At 45.7% G+C, this 21,524-nt stretch overlaps 1 protein-coding gene across 2 annotated transcripts in view; it reads right to left on the reverse strand.

Annotated features, from left to right (window-relative positions):
• The window catches only part of PIK3AP1 (phosphoinositide-3-kinase adaptor protein 1), a 113,615-nt gene that overhangs the window by 33,325 nt on the left and 58,766 nt on the right, over positions 1–21,524 (reverse strand). For both annotated transcript variants that reach the window (XM_045878527.3, XM_045878525.3), the window contains exons 5-9: positions 20,458–20,600; positions 20,195–20,327; positions 17,988–18,184; positions 15,013–15,202; positions 201–296 (exon numbers count right to left, since the gene is read on the reverse strand). In XM_045878527.3, coding sequence (XP_045734483.1) covers positions 201–296; positions 15,013–15,202; positions 17,988–18,184; positions 20,195–20,327; positions 20,458–20,600 — 759 coding nt within the window. The remainder of the gene's footprint in view (positions 1–200; positions 297–15,012; positions 15,203–17,987; positions 18,185–20,194; positions 20,328–20,457; positions 20,601–21,524) is intronic.

A 21,524-nucleotide genomic window follows, 5' to 3' on the forward strand; every position in this document is an offset into this window, starting at 1 on the left:
GTGGTAGGAACTCCTGACCTACTGTAACAGGCTAATGGGGCAGCTCACGGGGATGGAGTGTCTTCAATCATCACACCATATGCCCATTCCTGTGGCAGCCCATTCCTTTAATGGAGCAACCATCATATGGAACCAGGCAATGTTCTTACATTTGCTTCTCTTTCCCTATTTTTGCTTCCCTGCTCACAGTTGCAAATTACCTTCTAAAAACTTGCGGATCATAGAATCCTTAGTGGCCCGAGAGAAACCATCTCCAGGGATTGGATTAGATGTACTGGCCTGAAGCATTTCGACATCTAGAAGAAAAGGAAACTGAGAGTTTATATGTTGTTATTCCACACAGGCAAGGAGATTTTAGATGGATGTACAAGATTTGATGAATCAAGAGATCTTGAATCAAGAGATTCAAGAATTCATGAATCCATCCATCTTCCCATCCATGCATGCATCCATGCATGCATGCATGCATCCATCCATCCATCCAACTATCTATCTACTTAGTAAGAACCCACTGTAAGTATGAGGTATAAAGGAGAGCAACATTTCCTAGACCACAGGACTCAAAAGATATAGATATTATGCTCTTTTGCATTTGAAACAATGGGCTTAGTTTTTAAATGTATAACCATTGCATTGTTTTTAACAACCAAAAACCCATGGGAAGCAGGAATAACAAAGAATAGGTAAACTGTGGTTTACTCAAACAACGGAACAGTATGCAACAGTTAAAAAGAACATGTTGAGCCACTCTTATCAACGTAGTGCCATCTCAGCAACATAATAGTACCATCTCAACAGCATAGCAACAAGAACTCTATTTCTAGGTCACCCATGGACTTGATTATTTATAGGGAGGAAGCACATTGACCTTTGGTTTTCATTATTAAACATAAACCCACAAAGACCAAAACCATGTGTGAAAACCATTCAGGTCCCATAGTAGCTTCTACTCTAACCCAAGTAACCAACAGTGCCCTATTACTTTATGATTCTGAAGTATGCTTTTTGGGAGCAAAATATTTCAGCCTTGTATTAAAAGTAGAGCTTTGATATTATCAAAGATTGCATTCACTAAGTCATATCACACAATTACTGAGAACTTATTTGCTTAGGCAAAATAATGTAGTTTGAAGTTGAATAGTTAGCTTTGAGAAAAAATGGTTTGATTTTAATCAATATACATAGATATGCCATTGCCTTACCACTTTGATCTTTGGGGACCAGCTAAATAAAATCTGGTGAATTTGTATGAAGATTTCGATGCAACTATTTATGTCACATTTCCCAAGAACAGTCACTGAAAAGAGGTCATGATCATGAAGTAATGTGAAGGATAATAAACTTCATATGACATAATCCTCGCTTTGAAACAAAATATTTGTATATACATAAAAAAAAAAAAGACTAGAGAGAAATACATCAAAATGCATATAGTGGCTATTTCTGAAGCAGTATAGATTATGGACATTTTATTTTCCATTTTATACATGTCTTTCTCTTCCAAATTATCCACAGTGGTTTCTGGGGCTTTCATAAATGAGAAAAACCTTATTAACACTTTTTTTTTTAAAGATCCAGGTAGGGGCACCTGGGTGGGTCAGTCATTAAGCGTCTGCCTTCAGCTTAGGTCATGGTCCCAGAGTCCTGGGATCGAGCCCCGCATTGGGCTCCCTGCTCCGCGGGAAGCCTGCTTCTCCCTCTTCCACTCCCCCTGCTTGGGTTCCCTCTCTCGCTGTGTCTCTCTCTGTCAAATAGATAAAATCTTTTAAAAAAAATTTTTTTTTAAATAAAGATCTGAGTAATTATGACCAAATATGTACAATTAGATTTTCAAAGCAAAAATAACTTCAGGTTATTGAAAAAATAAAAAAATAAATTGTGGTTCACCTGTAAATTATCAGATCAATTGATTTTTTTAATTATAAAAAATGACAGATTTTAGGGGCGCCTGGGTGGCTCAGTCGTTAAACGTCTGCCTTCGGCTCAGGTCATGATCCCAGCGTCCTGGGATCCAGCCCCGCATCGGGCTCCCTGCTCCGCGGGAAGCCTGCTTCTCCCTCTCCCACTCCCCCTGCTTGTGTTCCCTCTCTCGCTGTGGCTCTCTCTGTCAAATAAATAAATAAAATCTTTAAAAAAAAAAAATGACAGATTTTAAACTTTCCAGGGACCAGACATTACATTATTACAAAGCACAGCTCTTACTTCCATACTCCTGTGATAATCAAAATATAAATTTTATAACCATAAAAAAACATAACATTGAATGAAAAAGTTGCAGACTGATGTTTTCAGAATGATATGGTTTATATAAAGTTTTAAGGCCTATAAAACATTACATGCTGGGAAGGATAAATGTTGAATTCATGGTAATGGTTACCTCTGAGAGGGAGGGAGGACAATCGGATTTCAGAGAGGATTCATAAGGAGCTATAATATGTAATTTAAAAAAAAACTTGAGACAATAAAAAGAAAGAAAAAAGAAATGCATACCCTTGATGAATTAGAATCTTTAACAAATACAACACTTTAGAAAATCAATATAGAACCTATTGTGCCCAAGAAGATTCTACTTTTGTATTTGCTTGTATATGCAAAAAGAAGCTCTGGAACTAGATAAAGAATTAACATCAGTGGTTCCCTAGCACTAAAAAGATGAGGGACAAGGACTGGAGAAAGATTTTTCACCATTCACCCTTTTATAGTTGAGTTTTTTAACCTATTGAAAAAAATAATATAAAGAAATATGGGGCTTGGATCATGTTTGTGTTACCTTAAATATAATCCAAAAAAGAAGAAGAAAAACCAATTCCTTTTTTCTACCTTTTTGGTTTATTGTTTCCTGACACAGTGGAGACATTGCATGGACTATAATGTACCCCGATACTCTCTAGTCCAAAGCTCTGCGGTTCCGGATAGGAACCTCACCTGTCACCACTGAAGTCTATAACGTAAATGACAGAGAGATCAGGGTGACGGAACAGATTCTGAAACATACCTGGAGGTGTTTTAATTTTAAATTTCTGATAAGAACTCACAAGTAATTCATTCTTTAAAAATTCAAGACCGGAAAAATTCCACTTGAGATTTCAGTGAGTTCAACTCACTGAACTGTGGCTTTATGGAACACTTCCCCATGGAGTTAGAAACTTGGGAAGAAAGGTGTATTCTATAGGTACGAGCCCTGCTGGGAGAAGGACCCTCCTCTACCTGACAAAGACCCTGTATTACTCTCCCTCTAACCACCCTTACCACAAACCCCACCGCACTAGCCACCTGACCTTGACCCAGCCAACTTTTGAAACTCCTCATTTACACAGCAATAAAACATGGAGGAATCTATCCCAAAGTAAAGACTTGCTTGGATCAGACATCCCTAAAGATGAGGGGAGGGAGAAATTCCACAGGCCTGGTGCAGCACCTTCTAGGAAATCACAGCCCCCTCAGTCTCCAGCATCGCCAAGAACCTGGGCAAAGCAACACCAGGACAATTTCTTTTCTTTTTTATTAAATTCAATTAATTAACACATAGCGTATTATTAGTTTCAGAGGTAGAGTTCAGTGATTCCTCAGTTGCATATAACACCCAGTGCTCATTACATCACATGCCCTCCTTAATGCCCATCACCCAGTTACCCCATCCCCTTCCCCCCTCCAGCAACCCTCAGTGTGTTTCCTAGAGTTATGTTCTCCTATAGTTAAGAGTCTCTTATGGTTTGCCTCCCTCTTTGTTTTTATCTTATTTTATTTTCCCTTCCTTCGCCTATGATCCTCTGTTTTGTTTCTTAAATTTCACATAGGAGCTCCAGGACAATTTCAATCACCAATAACCAAACCCCCCAGGCTGGCAACACCAGACTGCAAGTTTCACAACCAGCCACCCATGTTGACAATGGTAACACAGTCACACAACAGTCTAGCTATTTTCACTAACAAAGTTCAATTTGAGAGAACTGATTTCCACGTCCAAGAGATAGATGCCCAATTAAAGAAGCTACAAAGAGTATTAGAAAAATAAAATGTGGAAGAAACTCGCCGCAGCAAGAGCACCCCTGGCTGGACCTGGTGTGCTAACATAATAAGAATGCAGGCTTCTGCCTCTGGTACGATGACCCTCGTCCTAATATGCTGGGGGTTTTGTGGGTTAAAGCATCAAAAAGAAAAAAAGAATGAGCACTAGTAATAAAACATATCACTATCAGGATCCCTTGATACATTGCACTGAGGAGGACCTAATACCATTTCTATGGTATTCTTCCAAAAATTCACAACCTCGGTCCAATCACAGAAAACATGTGATGAACCCAAACTGAGGAGCTTTCTACAAAGTAAGTGATCAGCACTCAAGACAAGGAATGACTGAGGGACTCTTACAAAGTGGAGGAGACTAAGGAGAAATAACCACATGCGTTGTGAGATGCTCTGTAGGCTCAGCGACTAAGATCCCATCAGCATCTAGCATCTTACCTACGGGGTTGGGGAAATCTAGTGCAGTGTGAACAAGGCCTAGAGGTCAGTTGGTGACTGCACCAACGCTTATCTAGCTTTCATAATTATGCTGCGGTTATACAAGAGCTAGTTATCAGGGAAATCTGGAGAAACGGTATACAGGAACACTAGTGTTTTTGCAACTTCTCTCTAAGTCTAAAAGTATTTCAAAATAAAAAGTTTTTTGTTTTTTGTTTTTTTTAGAAAAAAAGGAGAAAGAGGAGGAGGGGAGGAGATTTGAAAAGCAGAGGAGGAAATGCAATGGGAAAACTAAAGAAGCACATCCCCCAGGGATGACCTACGCTGACCCTTCCCTGTCCACCTACAGACCACATCACCTTCCAGTGACACTTGTGAGCCATGCACATTGAGTACTGTGACCCAGGTTGAGCTAAATGAGCCACCTGTGACAGACAGACTTTTTCCTTTGTTATCACGCCTTAACTGGATCTGCTAAATATCTGTCCTGTGACCTTAGTAGAGTTATTTCTCCTCCCTGAGCCACCCTGGAAGGGTGAATGAGAGGCTTGGGCACTAGGGTCAAAATGCATAGGTTCCAATTTTGATTCTTCCACTGCTGGCTGGAGGACCGCGACACCCACCAGTCTGACACCAAGCAGACTTTTTAGATCCACCTGATGGTTCAGGCTCCCAAGATGACCATGACCATGTTGGCACCAGGCTATTCAGGAGGACGCAGGACACAGGAGAGCAGGACGGCACCAGGGGCTATTCCTCCTCGAGGGCAGTCTTTGTGCCAGTCCAGCAGTTCACGGGCAAGGAGAGGCGATCTGGGTCAGGCAGGTGGAGGGGCCACCTTGGTGAAAAGCCCCATGGCCCACGGGAGCAGCATTTCTCGTGACCACTCCCTAGGCAGCCTTCCAGGGTCCCCACGAGCAGGCCAGAGTCACTGCTCCCAGGGAAGCCCAAAGTGTGCTGTCCCTTTGGGGTACTTATAGTCCACATTTGGCTCCTCCCAGTTCCAGATGCAATTTACCAACCAATTAGGGGTCATTTTTATCATAGGCAATGTTGCCTAGAAACATAGTCGACGTTTGACTCTTATTACGTTACCAAGGTAACAGAGCTGGAAAGTCAACCGAAGGTCAAATTCTCAAGCAGAAGGGGAAATGATAGCTGTTACATTAACTCTTCACCCACAATTATCTTGGGTCAAGTTGTTTAAATCCTCTCAGCTTCTCTTTTCCTGTCTGTAAAACAGTGATAATAGTAGTATGTGTCTCATAGGTTTGCCATGAGTATTACATGAGAAGCTGGCCAAGTGCTGAGCACAGTGCCTAGCCCAGAGAAAAGTCCTAAATAATGCTAGCTGCTATTACTATTACTATTATTACTATTATTGTTATTATTAAATTCTATACCCAGGCTAATGTCCTGAGCAGAGAATAGTTTTTTTAAAAGGACTGAATTTATACTTCTTTCTTTTTTTTAAAGATTTATTTCTTTATTTTGGGGGGGAGGGGCAAGGGGGTGGAGAGAAGAGAGAGTCTTAAGCAGACTCCCTGCTGAGCGCAGAGCCTGATGCAGGGCTCAGTCTCACAACCCTGAGATCAAGACCTGAGCCGAAACCGAGTTGGATGCCTAACCAACCGCGCCACCCAGGCGCCCCTATACTTATTCTTAATAGTAACTTTGTTGGAAGTCAAACCTCCTTCAGAGTAATAAATGCTTATGGGTTAATTCTAATATCTGAATTTCCACACATATTCTCAAATATCACATGTATTACATTTCCTAGTAAAGAATTATACCCATTCAACATTTTTAGATTCGAATATACTTAAAGCATAGGGGAAATCTTAAGATAACAAATGCCAATGCTTTACGATAGAATTATGTGTGGAAATACGACTCACACACAAGGCTTGCCAAGCATTTTCTGGACCATGGCTCCAAGAACACCAAGTCCAAGACAGAAAGGGCTGCAGGCTTCTCTCCTCCTTTGCCAAGGCTCTGCCCATGCAGCCCAGACCCGAGCTGGAGGCCCCATGCCCATTTACCCTGTGCTTTCCTGAGGCCCATCACGTTCTTTATTTGTGGGCTCAGCAATGAACACAGAAATTCTAGTAGCTCTTCACTGCCTTCTGGCCCCATCCTGTGCTGCCAGGATCATAGGTAGAGGCTGATCTTAAAGACAGAGGCTAAACCCAGAGGATGCGAGGCATGGCTGGAAGAGCAGGATGGGTGCAGCATGCAGGGAGGACGGGGAGGGTGGTCTGCAGACGCAGGAGAAAGCCTGGGGATCCGCAATCAAGACTCTGACTCATCCGCTCAGGGTACAATCATAAGTTAGAGGAAGGCAGCAACTGAAGCAGACAAGCAACAGAGGTGAGGACACTGGCCACTGAGTGACCAATGAGGGTCGACATCACGGTCAGAGGTGGCAGTTACCTGCATAGACTCTGGTATCCTGGAGAACTGGGCTCAAGCCCCGGCTCTGACTCTTACTAGCTCTATGTCCTTGAGCAAGATACTTGAGATCACTCAGCTTGTATATGACCATCTGTAAAGTGGGGATACTTAACAGTACCTACCACACAGGAAAACCGTAGGGGTCGGTGGAGACAATGCTTATAAAATATTTAGCAACATTGTCAGGCACTAAATATTAATGGATGCCTTTATTATATAGAGGCAACCTAGATAGTGTATTAGTTTTCTATTGTTGCTGTAAAAAAGTTACCACAAACGTAGTGGCAGAGAACAACATAAATTTATTACCTTACAGTTCTGTAGTTTGAAAATCTGAAACGGGTCTCACTGGGCTGAAATCAAAGTTTTGAGAGGACTGCCTTCTTTTCTGGGAGCTCTAGGGGAGGCCCTGCCTCCTTGCCCCTTCCAGCTTCTAGAAGCCGCCTGTACTCCTCGGCATGCGGCTCTCTTCCTCCATCTTCGAGGCCAGCAATGCTGGACTGAGTCCTTCTCATGGAGCCCTCTGTGGTCTGTTTTCTGATTCCTTCTTCCACTTCTCAGTACCCCTGTGATTATACTGAGTCTACCCCCATCATTCAGGACATTCTCTTTACCTTAAGGCCAGCTGAGTAGCAACCTTAATTCCCGCTGCAAATTTCCTTCTCCTTTGCCAGGTCATTGAGCCCTTTCACAGATTCAGGGGCTCTATTGTGCCTACCAAAGATGGAACCAAGGATCAGCACAATCAGCCTGCCCCAAATTCCGTGCCTGTACGGGGCTGGCAAGGGCCATATGATATAGGGCTTAGGGCACACTTAAGCAAGTCCATCGTGGCCACACGTGGCCTCAGCAGCCCTGGCCTGACGAGGGCATTACACACTGCCTCAAAGGAAGTTACCTAAAAACGACTTTCTTTCCGCTTATATTTTAAATAAGATGATTCTTTCTCTACTGAATTGAACATAAATATCTCAGAGGTAGGCCAAGAACAGCAAATACATACATTGGCCTCCATGTCCCTATTCTGTGTACTCGGGGCAAACACTCATCAGTCGTAGCATTCTTTCTGGCCACGGGATCCTCAGCCCAGCCCCTCAGGCACTCAATACCAACGAACTGCACTGGCACATGAAGTTACTTCTCAAACACTATTTGCCATATCTGTATTAGGCAGTAAGTCCTAGTAATAACAGACACTACCTTTGTAATAATAAAGAAAGTGCCCAGTTGTTGGGAGTTTGTGAGTAATAAGACCCTCTCAAACTCTAAGTGTGACAAGCCCGTGTGCACATACAAATCAGGCACACAGTGAGTACCACAGGAGTGGCTGAAATACACCAAAAATTCTACAGGTGAAGGCAGTCTGCTTCCAGACAAAGGACTTTTTTGTAAAGGAATCCCTCCATTCCTGGATGCTCAGGGTTTGTACTTCAGATTCCAAGCACTTAACCTTCACCACTTGTCAGTTAAAAATAAACTAAAAAGCCCAGAAACATGCTGGTCTAAGGAGAAAGTGCAGGGGCAACGGGGTGGAGAGAGAGAGAGTCTTAGTTCTTTCACTCCAGCAGAGACAGAAAGAAAAAAATATATATATATATAACAAGGAGACCCAGAGGCCACAGTCTTCAGGGAAGAGCCAGCTGCGGAGTTAAGGCTGTACCTCATTTAGGGAGTCAATCAGAAAGAACCCATTCCTGGGAAGAAGCTTGAACAGATGAGAGAAATCCTAGGAAGGCACTTAATTAAGGAATGAGTCAAGAGCAATAATGAATTTTCAAAGAAGCCCATATGATACTCCTCAGGGGACATAAATCTAGATCATTTAGCTGCGGTGGAAACTCCATCCAGATTATGTGTTGTTAATTTAATATAAAACCCAATCTAAGTATATAATACAGTAAAATGTCAGATGCCAAGAGGCTATTCTTCTGGAAAGGCTCTCAAGCCCTGAAAGCAGGCCAAGATAATTTTCTTTTCAGCAAGTATTTTTATAGCCAAAAAAGAGCCATAGAGCAAGTAGCAGCCTGGGAAAGTATTTGACGATGACCTGAAACCTGACTGGTTCCACCTGCGCTCAGGTGGAATAAAGTGCTTTCATTGGTCACGTGGGCAAGGTAGTCCATATGCTGATGAAGAAGTGATAGGAGGGAGAGAGACAGAGGGAGGGAGCGGTGGCCACACACACGGGGAGGGGGAGAGAGAGAGAGAGGAGGGAAAGAGCAATCTGAAATTACAGGGGCTAAGGAGGAGTGGGCAATGAAGAAGGAGGGACTAAGGATGAACGGGACTAGGAGAAGCAACAAGTCTGGCCGGTCTCTTACGCAGATGAGTGCCTCAATACAGCACTCCTGGCCGGCACACAGACACTCGGCCCGGCAGGAATCTGTCCATGAGCTGAGTTCGCAGCAGGGTGCAGGGGGCACCACAACTTGCTAAGTCGCACACCCTCCTCCCCTCATTCTCCACGTCCGTAGCAGTCCCCTCAGGGCACCACGTCCTCTTCCTCCATGGCACGGTCACGGTTTGTAGTTATATATGTAGTGATGCGGTATTTTTGTTTCATACCCAGCTCCAGAAGGACAGCTCTGGGAGGCAGGGATCATGCCGTCTTGTTTACTGACTCCCTGTCACCTGGCACAGTGACTGAAACCCACGAGAGGTTTGAGAAATACTGTTGAATGAATGAATGAATGTGTGAATGGACAAACTGGGGAGGAACAAGCACATGAATATGGACAGGGAGGTGTCTGGGCTTTGTGAAGGACTCCGGGCATTTTCCAAGCCGAGAAAAGAGAAGGCAGCAGGAACAGTGTGAGCAAATTAGAGGAGACGGGGAAGGAAAGGGCAGCCTGGAGGAGCCACTACCGCCCGAGACGTCTCGCGCTCAGGGCCGTCTAACAGATGTCTCACCACCACCTATCAGGAAAGTCTTTGCACCAGAATGTCAACCAAACTACTCCACCCCACAAAACCCAGAACGACTTTCTATTTTCTGTCACTCTCAAATTCAAGACATAGTTGAGTGCCTATTGCGCACATCATTGTGGACAACAGTGCTTCCTAACGGAGGTGGGAGCCGGTAACCAGAGAAGGACCAGAGAAGCACATAACCAGGGTGCAAAGCCATCAGCTCGCAGTTGCCCCCAGGAGAGCGTGACCCATGGCTATCCAGGTCCAGAGGGGAGCAAGGTCACTGTGGGTGGTGGGGATTTTATCTTATTAGCTTTTAATGCCTTTAATCCAGCATGCTGTCACTAAGTGCCTACGTCCCCGACACAGTTCCCAAACACCTGGAGGAATAGGAGCAATAGAACTCAGCCGGTGCCTTCGGCCTCCCTTTGCCCCACTGGGTCAGTTTTAGCCCTCATTTCTATTTAGTGTCTGCATACGCTTACCCTTAATAAAGATATTTATTTCTTATATAGTAATGTGAGGAAGCTGATGGTTTAAATCTGTCTTGAACAAAAAATTCTCAAGAGAATTGGGAGCAAAGTTGAAGGTCTGATAACAAAGACACGGAGTTACCACCTGGTGGCAGCATAGCTAAACTAAAGACCGTGAGTGTGAGGGGCGTGAGTGTGTGCGTGTGCATGCACGTGTGTGTGCGCGCGTGTGTGTACACCCACAAAAGTTCAGGGGAAGGAGATCCTGGAGCATAATCATAAAATCTCAGGGTCGGAAGCCAACATCACGCCCCCGCCCCACTTCATTCAACAGGGGCCGTTTCCCTCACAACCTTGCTACTTAGTGGTTGTTTGGATTCCCTTTGGAGAAGGGGACTTCATTCCTAGTCCTTTTCCAAAACTCAAGTCAGAAAGAGACAGATTTGTCCAGACATTGTCGGTGACCTCCAAAGAAGTAGTAATGAGCTGGCCTAAAGCCTGCACTCCATAATGTTCGTCCTGGGAACAAATGTGGGAATGAATGTAGCCTAAACTCCTTAATATGTTTACTTTCAGCCTCTAGGGTTCAGTGGTATCAAAGGTGGGGCACTGATCAACGTGGCTAGTGAGACCATTTAGAAAGAGCTCCTGTCTAAGTGTCCCTCCCAGATCTTAGGAGGGCAGGCCAGGAGAGTATCCTATCCCACTGGGGCGGCAGACAGACTTGTCCCCAGGAATGTGCAGACCCAGATTCCTGACCCAGTTCTCCCTCAGTGGGACTTAAATAAGCTACTAAATTTTGGAGCCTTAGTTTTCTCCCCTGTGAAATGGAGCTAATTCTATCCACCAAGGCCGAGGACACCTGGACAAAATAACAGATGAGATAAAAGCAGTCTGCTTACTAGAAAGGGCCGGCAGACGTTGCAAGTTATTATTGTGCCAGGTGGTGCTGCGAATACATATCTTAGATTTATCAGTTTGTCCTGCTTATTTATGAACTAGGCTGTCTTCTCTCCTAGAGAGTCACTGCTAATAAAAGGAACAGTTCCTCCCCAGGTCCAAGTTGCTGCTCCTTCTGGGCCAATAGGTAAGTGGTCCTTCTCAAGATTAAACCACAGAGACAGAAACACAAACCAAATCGGGTCTAGAATCAGAAAATTCAGAGTTTATATGATCTGGCAAATGAAAAATGCAGTGAGCTTCCTTTCCCCATCCACAAAGCAGCCAAATTCTACAGCCTGCCTATTGGTGGCCTCCTCCTAGCTCCAGGGCAAGCAGAATCCCCCTGACCCCATGTAACTTTACACCTCACCAACAGCCACAAACCAGGCTCGCTTCATAGCCCTCCACTGCCTTGGGAAGGGCTGGAGAGGTTCACCGTTCCTGCTCTGTGTGGCTGCCTTTAGCATAAGCCGCAGCTTTCCACTGGGTTGGAGCTTCCACGGGGGTAACAGGTGTTAAGGCTCTGTGTCAACACGCAACAGCTAGTGAAGTGGGGCATTCTTTAACTGTTCAACTGCCGCATAGTAAGGACACAGGAGGAAATGCGGATGCACAGTCTCAGGCTTCCCAAGTAGGTTCCAGTTGTCCTTCAAATGTTCTTTTGTGAATGGGTCTCAGTTCCAGATTGGAAAGGACAGTGTATTGGCCCCTCTTGTGACCCCAACACCCAGAAGTGGCAAGCAACTAAAACACAGGAGATGCTCCAGAAATGCCTGTTTGACGCCCCCCCCCCGGGGAGACAGATGGAAGCGCAAGTGCCGAGGGCACCAGAGGCCACGTGGTGAGCTGACCTCAGGACTGGGGCTGTGGCAGCTAGATAAGCTTCTTTAGAAGAAACCAGGACTAACACTTACGGCATTCGATGGAAATTTCCAGCCGGGAGTAAAGAATATGGCCCTAGAGACAGAGACCTGAGCTCAAATGTGAGCTCTATCACTTATCCACTGTGAGACTCTGGGAATGTCATTCAACCTCTCTGTGCCTCAGTTTTCTCATTTGTAAAGTGCAGGTTCATCAAAGCATTCTTTTGTGTCTTGAAGGATTCAGAGAGACAGAGGATGTGGATGGGGGGATGATGCCTGCTCTCCTCGCCCTCCCTGCCGGGTCGTGGCTCATTTGGGAAGAGCTTCTACCAGCATGTCCAGTCCTCCCCGTCAGGTGCAAGAAGGGAGCTTCTACCGAGCTTTCCCGCATTCTCCCTGCTCCCCGAGGGGCAGCCAATCGAACTAGCATGCACCTAACAACAACTGGACCACAGCTTCCAGGTGCTGCGGCTGCCATGTCAAAGTCTGCTTCTGGGGCGCTTGGGTGGCTCAGTCATTAAGCATCTGCCTTCGGCTCAGGTCATGATCCCAGAGTCCTGGGATCTAGTTCCACATCAGGCTCCCTGCTCGGCAGGAAGCCTGCTTCTCCCTCTCCCACTCCCCCTGCTTGTGTTCCTGATCTCTCTCTCTATCAAATAAATAAATAAAATCTTTTAGAAAAAAACAAAGTCTGCTTCTGGCCCCTGACTTGCCCACACCCCCTATTCCAAGGCCCCTTCTTGGCACCTGCTCTTCCATTCATGGGTGGGAAACTCAAGCCCACCTCCCTGCCTTGTGCACCCAGAGCCTCTCTGTCTTCTTCTCAGGCTGAAAGCTGGCAATACTCGATCCAGCCCGTTCCAGAAAGCCCTTCATCAATAAAGCTGATACACAGATGGGTATTTGTCTCACCTTTCTTGAATCTGTTGAATAGCCCAGAGGGAAGGAGGGCTGTTTCAGGCAGTATTTCAGAGTGCTTAGCATTTCATAGCAAATGGTACTGACATATTAAGAAGGTTCTTTGAGGGTCCATGGCAGGTCCTCCTGCTCCAACACTGTGCACTGAAGTCCAACATTATTTGGATCAGTAGTTCTCAAGGACAGCGCCACTGCCCTCTAGGGGAGGCTTGGAAAATCTAAGAGGAGGTTTTAGGTTGTCACCATGATGGAGGGACACTACAGTAGTTCCCCTTAGCCTCAGGGGCTACACGCCAAGCCCCCCAGGGGATGCCTGAAACCACAGATAGTACCAAACCCTACATACACTATATTTTTCCCCATACACACATACCTATGATAAAGTTCCTAATTTATAAATTAGGCACGGTAGGAGATTAACAATAATAACTAAGAATAAAATAGAACAACTCTAACAATATACTGTAACAAAAGTTATATGAACCTGGTTTCTCTCTGTCTCTAAAATATTTTACTATACTTACCCTTCTTGTGATAACAGAAGATGATGAAATGCTTACATGTGAGATAAATGAAGTAGGCACGGTGACAGCATCAGGCTAGCACTGACCTTCCGCAGATAGGTCGGGGGAGGATCCTCTGCTTCTGGGTCACGGCTGACCACGGGAAAGTGAGACCTAAGCGGAGACTACCGTACCAGCATCTAGCAGAAGCAGGAAAGACGTGGACACTCTGCCATGTGCAGTGCTGTCCTGGGCAATGAAGCGTTCTGTGCCCCTCGTGACTTCTAAATATTGCACTAGTCATACATATAGGGTAAAAAAAAACTACTTATGATATACATTTACACCTATATGTGCATTTGTACATATCTGTGCATACGTACGTGTGTATATTTCTTAATTTAATATTAGTAGGTACAAAGAAAAATATGGACAAATATCCCCACCAAACTACTAGGAGCGCTATATTGGCTGGTTTTGGGTAAGGTCATACGGATGTTTAATAACTCGGTTATGACATTTCTATTTTGTTCCAAGTTTTTATAAGAACGTATTAGTTTTACAATTGGAAAAAACAAGTTAACCAAAAAAATGGGCACAATTTGTTAAAACAATTTACAAGAAAAATCCTGTCCTAAAGATATGATATTTTAGAAATAAGTTTACTATATATTCATCTAGTAAAGTTAGGTTACCCAGAGAATCTGCTTATAAATTTCTGAGCCTAGAAACTAAACTGCTTTGTAGATACATACAACCCGTGTTTCTGCATGGTTTTAAAGTGCACGGAATTTTCCAGGAATTCAGTTAGTACGAAAGTGGAAAGGAGAGTGTGAGGAATCATTTACCATTTAGGAAAATCCAGGCACTGGTGCCAACATTGCTCGGGTACGCAAGTCGCCGATACAACAGACGTGCGTCGGTCACTCAGCACTTGAGGCCATGACATCAGCAGAGATTCCGAGTGTCGGGGTCTGCAGCTAACTATTTCATTACGTCCTCATGCGCAGGCACACTGACCCCTCCCTCTCCTTTCACTTCTCTTACATTTCCACCAGGGTGTACATTTGATTTCTAAATTTTCACATGTAGGTGGGTTAGATGATATCTGAACGGCACATCAGGGCACCAAAGGGGGCAATGTTCGCTACAGAAAGGGCCCGTTGGGACTGACGGGGCTGAGAGCCATGGCCTTCACCCCTCAGATCACAAGGCAAGGTGCCTCCATCGACTCGGACCTCCAGGCCCTTCCTTGCCTGCACTTTCCAGTCTCTCAGCAGCCATAGCAGAGGAAGTTTGGAGAAGGACTGTGCTTATCACAGCACATGATGACAGCTCTAACTCTGTGTAAAACAGGATCTTCGTCTCTCTGGGGTGGGGCGGGGTCAGCAAGGGACTTCCACCCTCCCCCCACACCATCTGCGAGAAGGAAGAAAGCCATGTGTCAGCAGCAGGACGGAGGCGGAACTGGGCTGCACTACTTACAGAGGTCTTCGGTGGCCGCGGGCACGAAGGCAGCCATGGACTCATAGAGCTCCTCGTCGCAGCCGGGGTTGAGGGAACACTTCATGAGCAGGTCTGTGGAGAGGTGGGCCATGGACTCGTACATGGTGTCAGCCTCCTCCCCTTGCATCAGTTCCTCTTTGATGTGACTCTTCAGCATGTCCACAGTTTCCTGAAAGGGAAGACGGGACTCACAGGCGCCCAGGGACACTCTGGCCTTCTGGGTAGAGCGAGGCCTTCGGTGCACTTGGGACAGGCAAAGAGGAAAGGTTCACACAGGTCAGCGTTCAGCTGTCCCACCAGCCCGAAAGCTCCTGGAGGCCAGGCTCTGAGTCTTTGTCTGTTTGTTTTCTGTGTTTTGTTTTAATCTTTGTATATTCTCCCAATGCTCAGCACAGGGTCATGCACACAAGAGACGGGCATTAAATGTCCAATGAGCATAGGGTACAAATTAAAGACCTTCTCATGAGCTCCTCCTATGGGTCAGGTACGATGCCAGGTGTTTGCCTACACATTACCTCACATCATCCTTTCCACAGCTGCTTGAGAAAGCTGCGATATTCCCTAGCTCACACATGAGAAAACCACAGCTCAGAAAACCCTAGTGCCTTACTCAAGGGTGTGCAATCCTGCCTTCTGACCTTTCTACTCCACCTCGGTTCCTCCAAAGGAAACAACTGATCCCCAAGGCTATAACCCTTACTGACCAACCAGAGGGAAATCCAAATGGGCTAAAGAGGGCTGCAGCTAAGATGTTCTTGCCCTGATGTGTAGTCAGACAGCTCTCAGAAGCCCACTGCCTAGTCCCTGTTCCTTCCAGCAGGCTGCTCGCCAGCGCCTCCCTTGGTTTCACATGCTGCGTGCCAAGAGGAGAGAGGGCCTTGGCAGAAGTGACCTGCAGTAGGACAGGCTGCCCCTGTCCTTCTGCCTCCCTGTGGTGGTGAAGCCAGAAAGCTGGCCTCTCTGAAACCCTGCACAACTTTTCCTGGTAAGAAACTTCAGTGTTTCACAATCCTTATTTCAGCATCAACCTGCAAAAATCCTCATTTTCATCATCACTACCTCAAGAGAGCTAATCTGCTATTGACACAAAGTGTTGGTTTCCTGATGAGACTGGCCCAGGTGACAGCTGTGAAGTGCTGGGAGACTCAAGGTCTGGCATTTGGTTTCGATGTGCTGGAAAGCGGAAACGGGACAGTTCCTAGAGGTCACAAAAACATGCAGGGACCTTTTGGTAGCAATGCTGAAGATGCACTGGCTGAAGGTGATTATGGTTGGAGAACTGGATTAATTTCAGTGCAAACTGAAAAGCCATCATTCCACTTCCCTGTTACGTAAAGTAAAATAACAAGCCCCAGCACCCGCATCAAACTAGGTTCCCGTCCTATCTCCACCCTTGCTAGAGTGCAACCCGGGCACAACTATTCCACCTTCCCAAGCCCTTCTCCTCCTTTGTTACAGACAGATAACGATACTATCAACCTCCAAGGATTGTGGTGAGCATTAAGTGAATCGTGGCATTTACTAATCAAATAAATTCAATAAACAGTAGTCACGACTGTGAACACAGTATGTCCCCAATAAAAACTACTGGCGTAGAAATGATACGCTGCATTTTACACAGCTGTGCCTTCAGAGTAAAGCTGAGTAAATACTCCTGGACGGTGAGCACTTTTAAGCCTCATTTATGTCAGGGATGCCCAAAACAGACACTCATGCTATTCTACTCATTCAACACACTTAATCACCCCCAAACTGTGGGGAGCCCCTTCCATGCCTCAGCGAGTTGCTGCCTTGCAGACTGTCAAATACAGAGCTCAGAGTTAAGTTTCTGGGAGGTGTAGGCTCACTCCTGTATGGAGATAGAGAGCAAGACTAGATGGTCTTTGTGGTTCCTTTTGAGGTCTCAGCTCCACGAGAGAGGCTGAGAGTCCCCACTGTGACTCGTGAAGATGAAGGAAAACCAGAAAAGGGTGGAGTCAGGAAGGGCAGGGGTCTCCAAGACAAGAGAAGCGATACTGGGGCATGGAGCAAAGCCTAGGCACTGGATGAGATTACACTCAAAGAAGTTCCCAGAAGTCAATGATCAAGGAGGACCTGGGGGTCCAAAACCAGATGAGCAAATAAACTGGGCATATCTCTCTTAAGATCGGCAGAAGCTCAGAAAGAGACAGGCCATTAGCCTAAAGGGGAACCTTCCAGTTGGGCTCTGGGAAACCTCAAGTGCACAGCTTCGTTGTGGTCTCTGCTAAGGAAGGAACCAATCCTAACAGTTCACATGGACCTGACAGTGGGGGTGGCAGCTGGAAGCATCCCACCAAAGTACCTTGGAGATGGAGGTGGGTTGGGGAAGAGGGGTCAGCATCAACCTGCAGCAGATTCACTCTTCAAATGTCTCTGTAAATTCTTTCAAGGTGGACCTCAGTGCTTTACAGACATTATTTCCTTTTATCCTGAAAACCACCCTATGAGCAGAACTAGCATTACCTTCCTTCTGCACTTTAGGAAACTAAAAGAAACAAGGTATGTGATTTGTCCAAAATCACGTGGCTGACAAGCGTTGGCCCAGGAATGTGGACCCAGGTCCATGGGACTCCAGGGCGCATCTCTTTTTTTTTTTTTTAAAGATTTTATTTATTTATTCATGAGAGACAGAGAGAGAGAGAGAGGCAGAGGGAGAAGCAGGCTCCCAAGGAGCAGAGAGCCCGATGCGGGACTCGATCCCAGGACTCTGGGATCATGACCTGAGCCGTAGGCAGACGCTTAACCATCTGAGCCACCCAGGCGCCCGGAAACCCAGGGCGCATCTCTTAAGCCCACACATACTGGCCCTGCCAGAGAAGAGGCAAAGGGGCACACGCTAGGGATGAAATCTAACCGTGTCTCTAGCAAACAGGTAAGCCCTAGGACCACAGAGTGCATTTCCATTCCTGGGGCCTCTCCCACCTTGACCTTACCACATACTCGTCGATGAACTGCCGCAGGTCCCTGAAGCCGTGTTTCTCAGCAATGGTGTTGGGATAGTGGCCATGCTTGTTGGCCACACTGTACGCCTGTAGGGCTCCCGGGCAGGTGAGCAACAAGGCAGTGAGGTTCTTCAGTCCGTACTTCGCAGCAAAATGCAGCAGGGTGGGCAGCTCTTCATCCCTCTGATCTGAAAGATTGTTCAGGAAAACAATGGACAAATAAGAATGAAGGCACGGCACCCTTGTTCATGCAGACAAAGCTGGCAAGACTACCAGGGCATCCAGCAGGCACTCAATCATTACTTCTCGGTTGACTGGCCTACCATCTGACAGCTTCCTTTGAGGCAAAACTGAAGATTATGCCCTCAGATGACGGAAGAAATGGTATGTTAATTAATTAGCAAATCTAATAACATTCTACCTTCTTTCTCTAAAAGGATCAAAGAATCCTGAAAAATAATACTAATTCAAAAGATGCTGATTTTCTAAAGGCTTAAGTAGCAGCCACAAAGTACAACAGGAATCATGTTTTGACCTTCTCTGTAAATTTCACAGCACTTTATCACAATTGCTTTGTGCTGATTAAAAAAAATTAAGTCCATCTTAGCTCTTATTCCAAATTTCATAAAGCATGCCAAGTAATCCTAGGTATGTTAATTAGCCTTTCCATGGCCCTTAGTTTTGAACTAGAAGATATTTCCAAACTATCTCAAAAGGGCTGGGAGGATTAATAAGATGGTATTCAGTGAGTTCTTTGTTTAGGACAGGTTTTGAATGTTGGCATTAATACACCTGAACCACAGGATGTCCATTAACCCTCTGATTCATGGGAAACAAAGTACTCCTTAGGGTCACTGGATCCCCATGACCTCCTCTGCCTACTAATATCTGGATCCAGCAAGTCAAACTCTACCAAGAAAATAGGCATGTTTGTGTTATGGAGTTGGGGACAAATCTTTCTTTTGTTTGTTTGCATAAAAGTTGATTTCTAAACCCAACAGTGAAAGATAGATAGACAGACATATACTTTTATGTACACACACACACACACACACATAAATATATATGCATACAGATTTTTTTTTAGTAAAACAAACCCAGCTTCCTATTCACCAGGATATGATCCTTGGGATGAAGGGTCTGAAAATGTCACCAGGACCCCACATCGGCAGGCTCTGAAATACTCTTCCTGAGCCCCAAGTTTAACAACAGAGAATATTAGCACTGCTGGAAGTAATGCAGGAACATTCCACAGTAGAAAAAGGGGGAGAGGCAATAAGATGCCCTCAGGAGAAGGACGTGAGGGTATTATAACCCCATCCTTATGGCTCTCTTGGCCATGGAAGGATGGGACACCGGGCAGAGGGCAACCAGGTTCCATGATGCAATGTGAAGGAAGAGCGGTATCCACAGAAGCACCCTACCAGGCATCTCGTCAGCCCCCCAGGCACCACCCCCACACGATCGGTTATCCCAGCTCCCAGCATGTCACATGTGCACAGCACACTGCTCCTCCCTCACTGAACAAATGTTTGTTTTGATCCTACAATTAGCCACCCAGGCATTGCCTCAGCCCTCACTGCGCTGACAGCCTAGCAGAGAAGACAGGCACAGCTGAGGAGAATGAGTACAGAGGACACCCAGTGTGCTAGGGGAGCCCACGGCACATAGACAGAACCTACCGAAGGTTCCGAGAGGTCTTCCTGAGGAAGTGCTGTACAGCGAGCGTCCTGAAGGCCGCTGTACGGAGGTGAAGAGAAGTTAGCCAGGTGCAGAGCCACCAGTGAGGACAGGAAGAAACTGTACTCCCATGAGTTCAGGTGGCAAGAGGCAGGGCAGAATTTTCATGAGGTGAAAGAAGTTCATACTTTCTGTAGAGTAGAGCCCAGGGACAGTGTAGAGAGAGAGGAGGGCAGAAATGCAGCAGGAACCCCTGGGGAAGGGCTTGCAAACATGGTAAGGAATTTGGACTTTATCTAGAAGGCAAATGGGAACTACAAAGGGTTTTTAGCAAGGGGTCGAGGTATTCAGATTTACAATTTAGAAGACTCTCTAGCTAGCTAGTGAAGGAATCATTCTCAGAGGATGAGCTGCAGAGTGGGAATCAGCAAGGTGCAAGCACAGGGTGACTGGATGCTGAGACCAGCAAACTAGAATCAACCCACAGCTGGTTTCCTGAGGCTTGACTTTTGACTCACTTGTCATCATATCTTCTTCTTCCAGCTGGTTAATTCCAAAGAGGTGTAGTCCACTCGCAGGGATATTATTCTTCAGGGACTCAGTGAGCAGTTTATCAAGGGTCTCTGTGTTGTAGGGCACAATTTTAAAGGCCTGAACATAAAAGTGAAGACGGTCAGGTCAGATTTTAAATCCAGCCATCTCCCATCCAGCAGATGCAAAGCTGAAGAACGAGCAGAAACGACATGTCCCAAAAACTCAGGCTTCCTTTCAACATCCTTACCTGACACATGAACTCCACGGGATTTGCAGCATTGGACAATAAATTCCCAATTTCTTCCATGTCAGTATAATAGCTGATCACAGTTTCACACACCACTAAATCCCCGGAATAGATCTTCAAGGAAACATTCCCAGATGAAAGGCCTGAAGAGAAGAAAAAAAAATACCACAAATGTGCCCAGGAGGAATAAGGGTCCAGGGGAACGTGTCCACAGATTCACCTTAATGGGAAAGAAATTAACTGGGGACTGGAAGAAAGATTTGGGAGGTAGGCCGGGGAGAGAGGGGTGAGGAAAATGGTAGAAGCAGGAAGTGAGGGGACTAGCACCTGAGAGGCCTCTGAGTTAGAAAAATTGTCCTCATTTATGTCTGCAATTTAATTTTTGGAGGATTTTCATCTGTTTTGTTTGCTACAGTAGGCCCAGGACCATGACAAACAGGAAGAGGAGTTGAGCTTAAAGCACTTTCTACAGAGGTCACTGGTGGCCACAAGGTGGGAAAGATCCTGGCGGGCGGAACTCAGTGCTCCCCCGACACTGGACTGGGATAACTGATTTCACCGGCTCTGCTGCTGTCATGACTATGTGCTCTTTAGCTCTTCTCCACCACAGGAAGGGGTTTTGAGGGGGAAAGAAAAAATTAAAAATACACCAACCACAAAGATTCGATTCACAAAAGAGGAAATGCAACAAGTAGAGAACATGGAAAAATAGTCAGCCTCGGATAGTAATCAAAGAAATGCAAATTAAAACAATGGGCTACTCCTTCAAAAGGCATCCAATTAGCAAAATATTTAAAAATGATAATGCCTAGTGTTGGTGATGACACAGCAAACTCGACAGGAGTAGTATTTCAAAAAGCAAGTAAGCCCTGTTTTCCAGGATCCTGAAAAATGCCTGGCATTTGGGGCGCCTGGGTGGTTCAGTCATTGAGTGTCTGCCTTCGGCTCAGGTCATGATCCCAGGGTCCTGGGATCGAGCCCAGCATCAGGCTGCCCGCTCAGCCGGAGGCCTGCTCCTCCCTCCCCCACTCCCCCTGCTTGTGTTCCCTCTCTCACTCTCTGTCAAA

This window comes from Mirounga angustirostris, unplaced genomic scaffold, assembly GCF_029215605.1.
Source record: "Mirounga angustirostris isolate CCGP_5_RB_7025 unplaced genomic scaffold, mMirAng1.0.hap1 SCAF_6, whole genome shotgun sequence".
In the NCBI taxonomy this organism is placed as follows: domain Eukaryota; kingdom Metazoa; phylum Chordata; class Mammalia; order Carnivora; family Phocidae; genus Mirounga; species Mirounga angustirostris.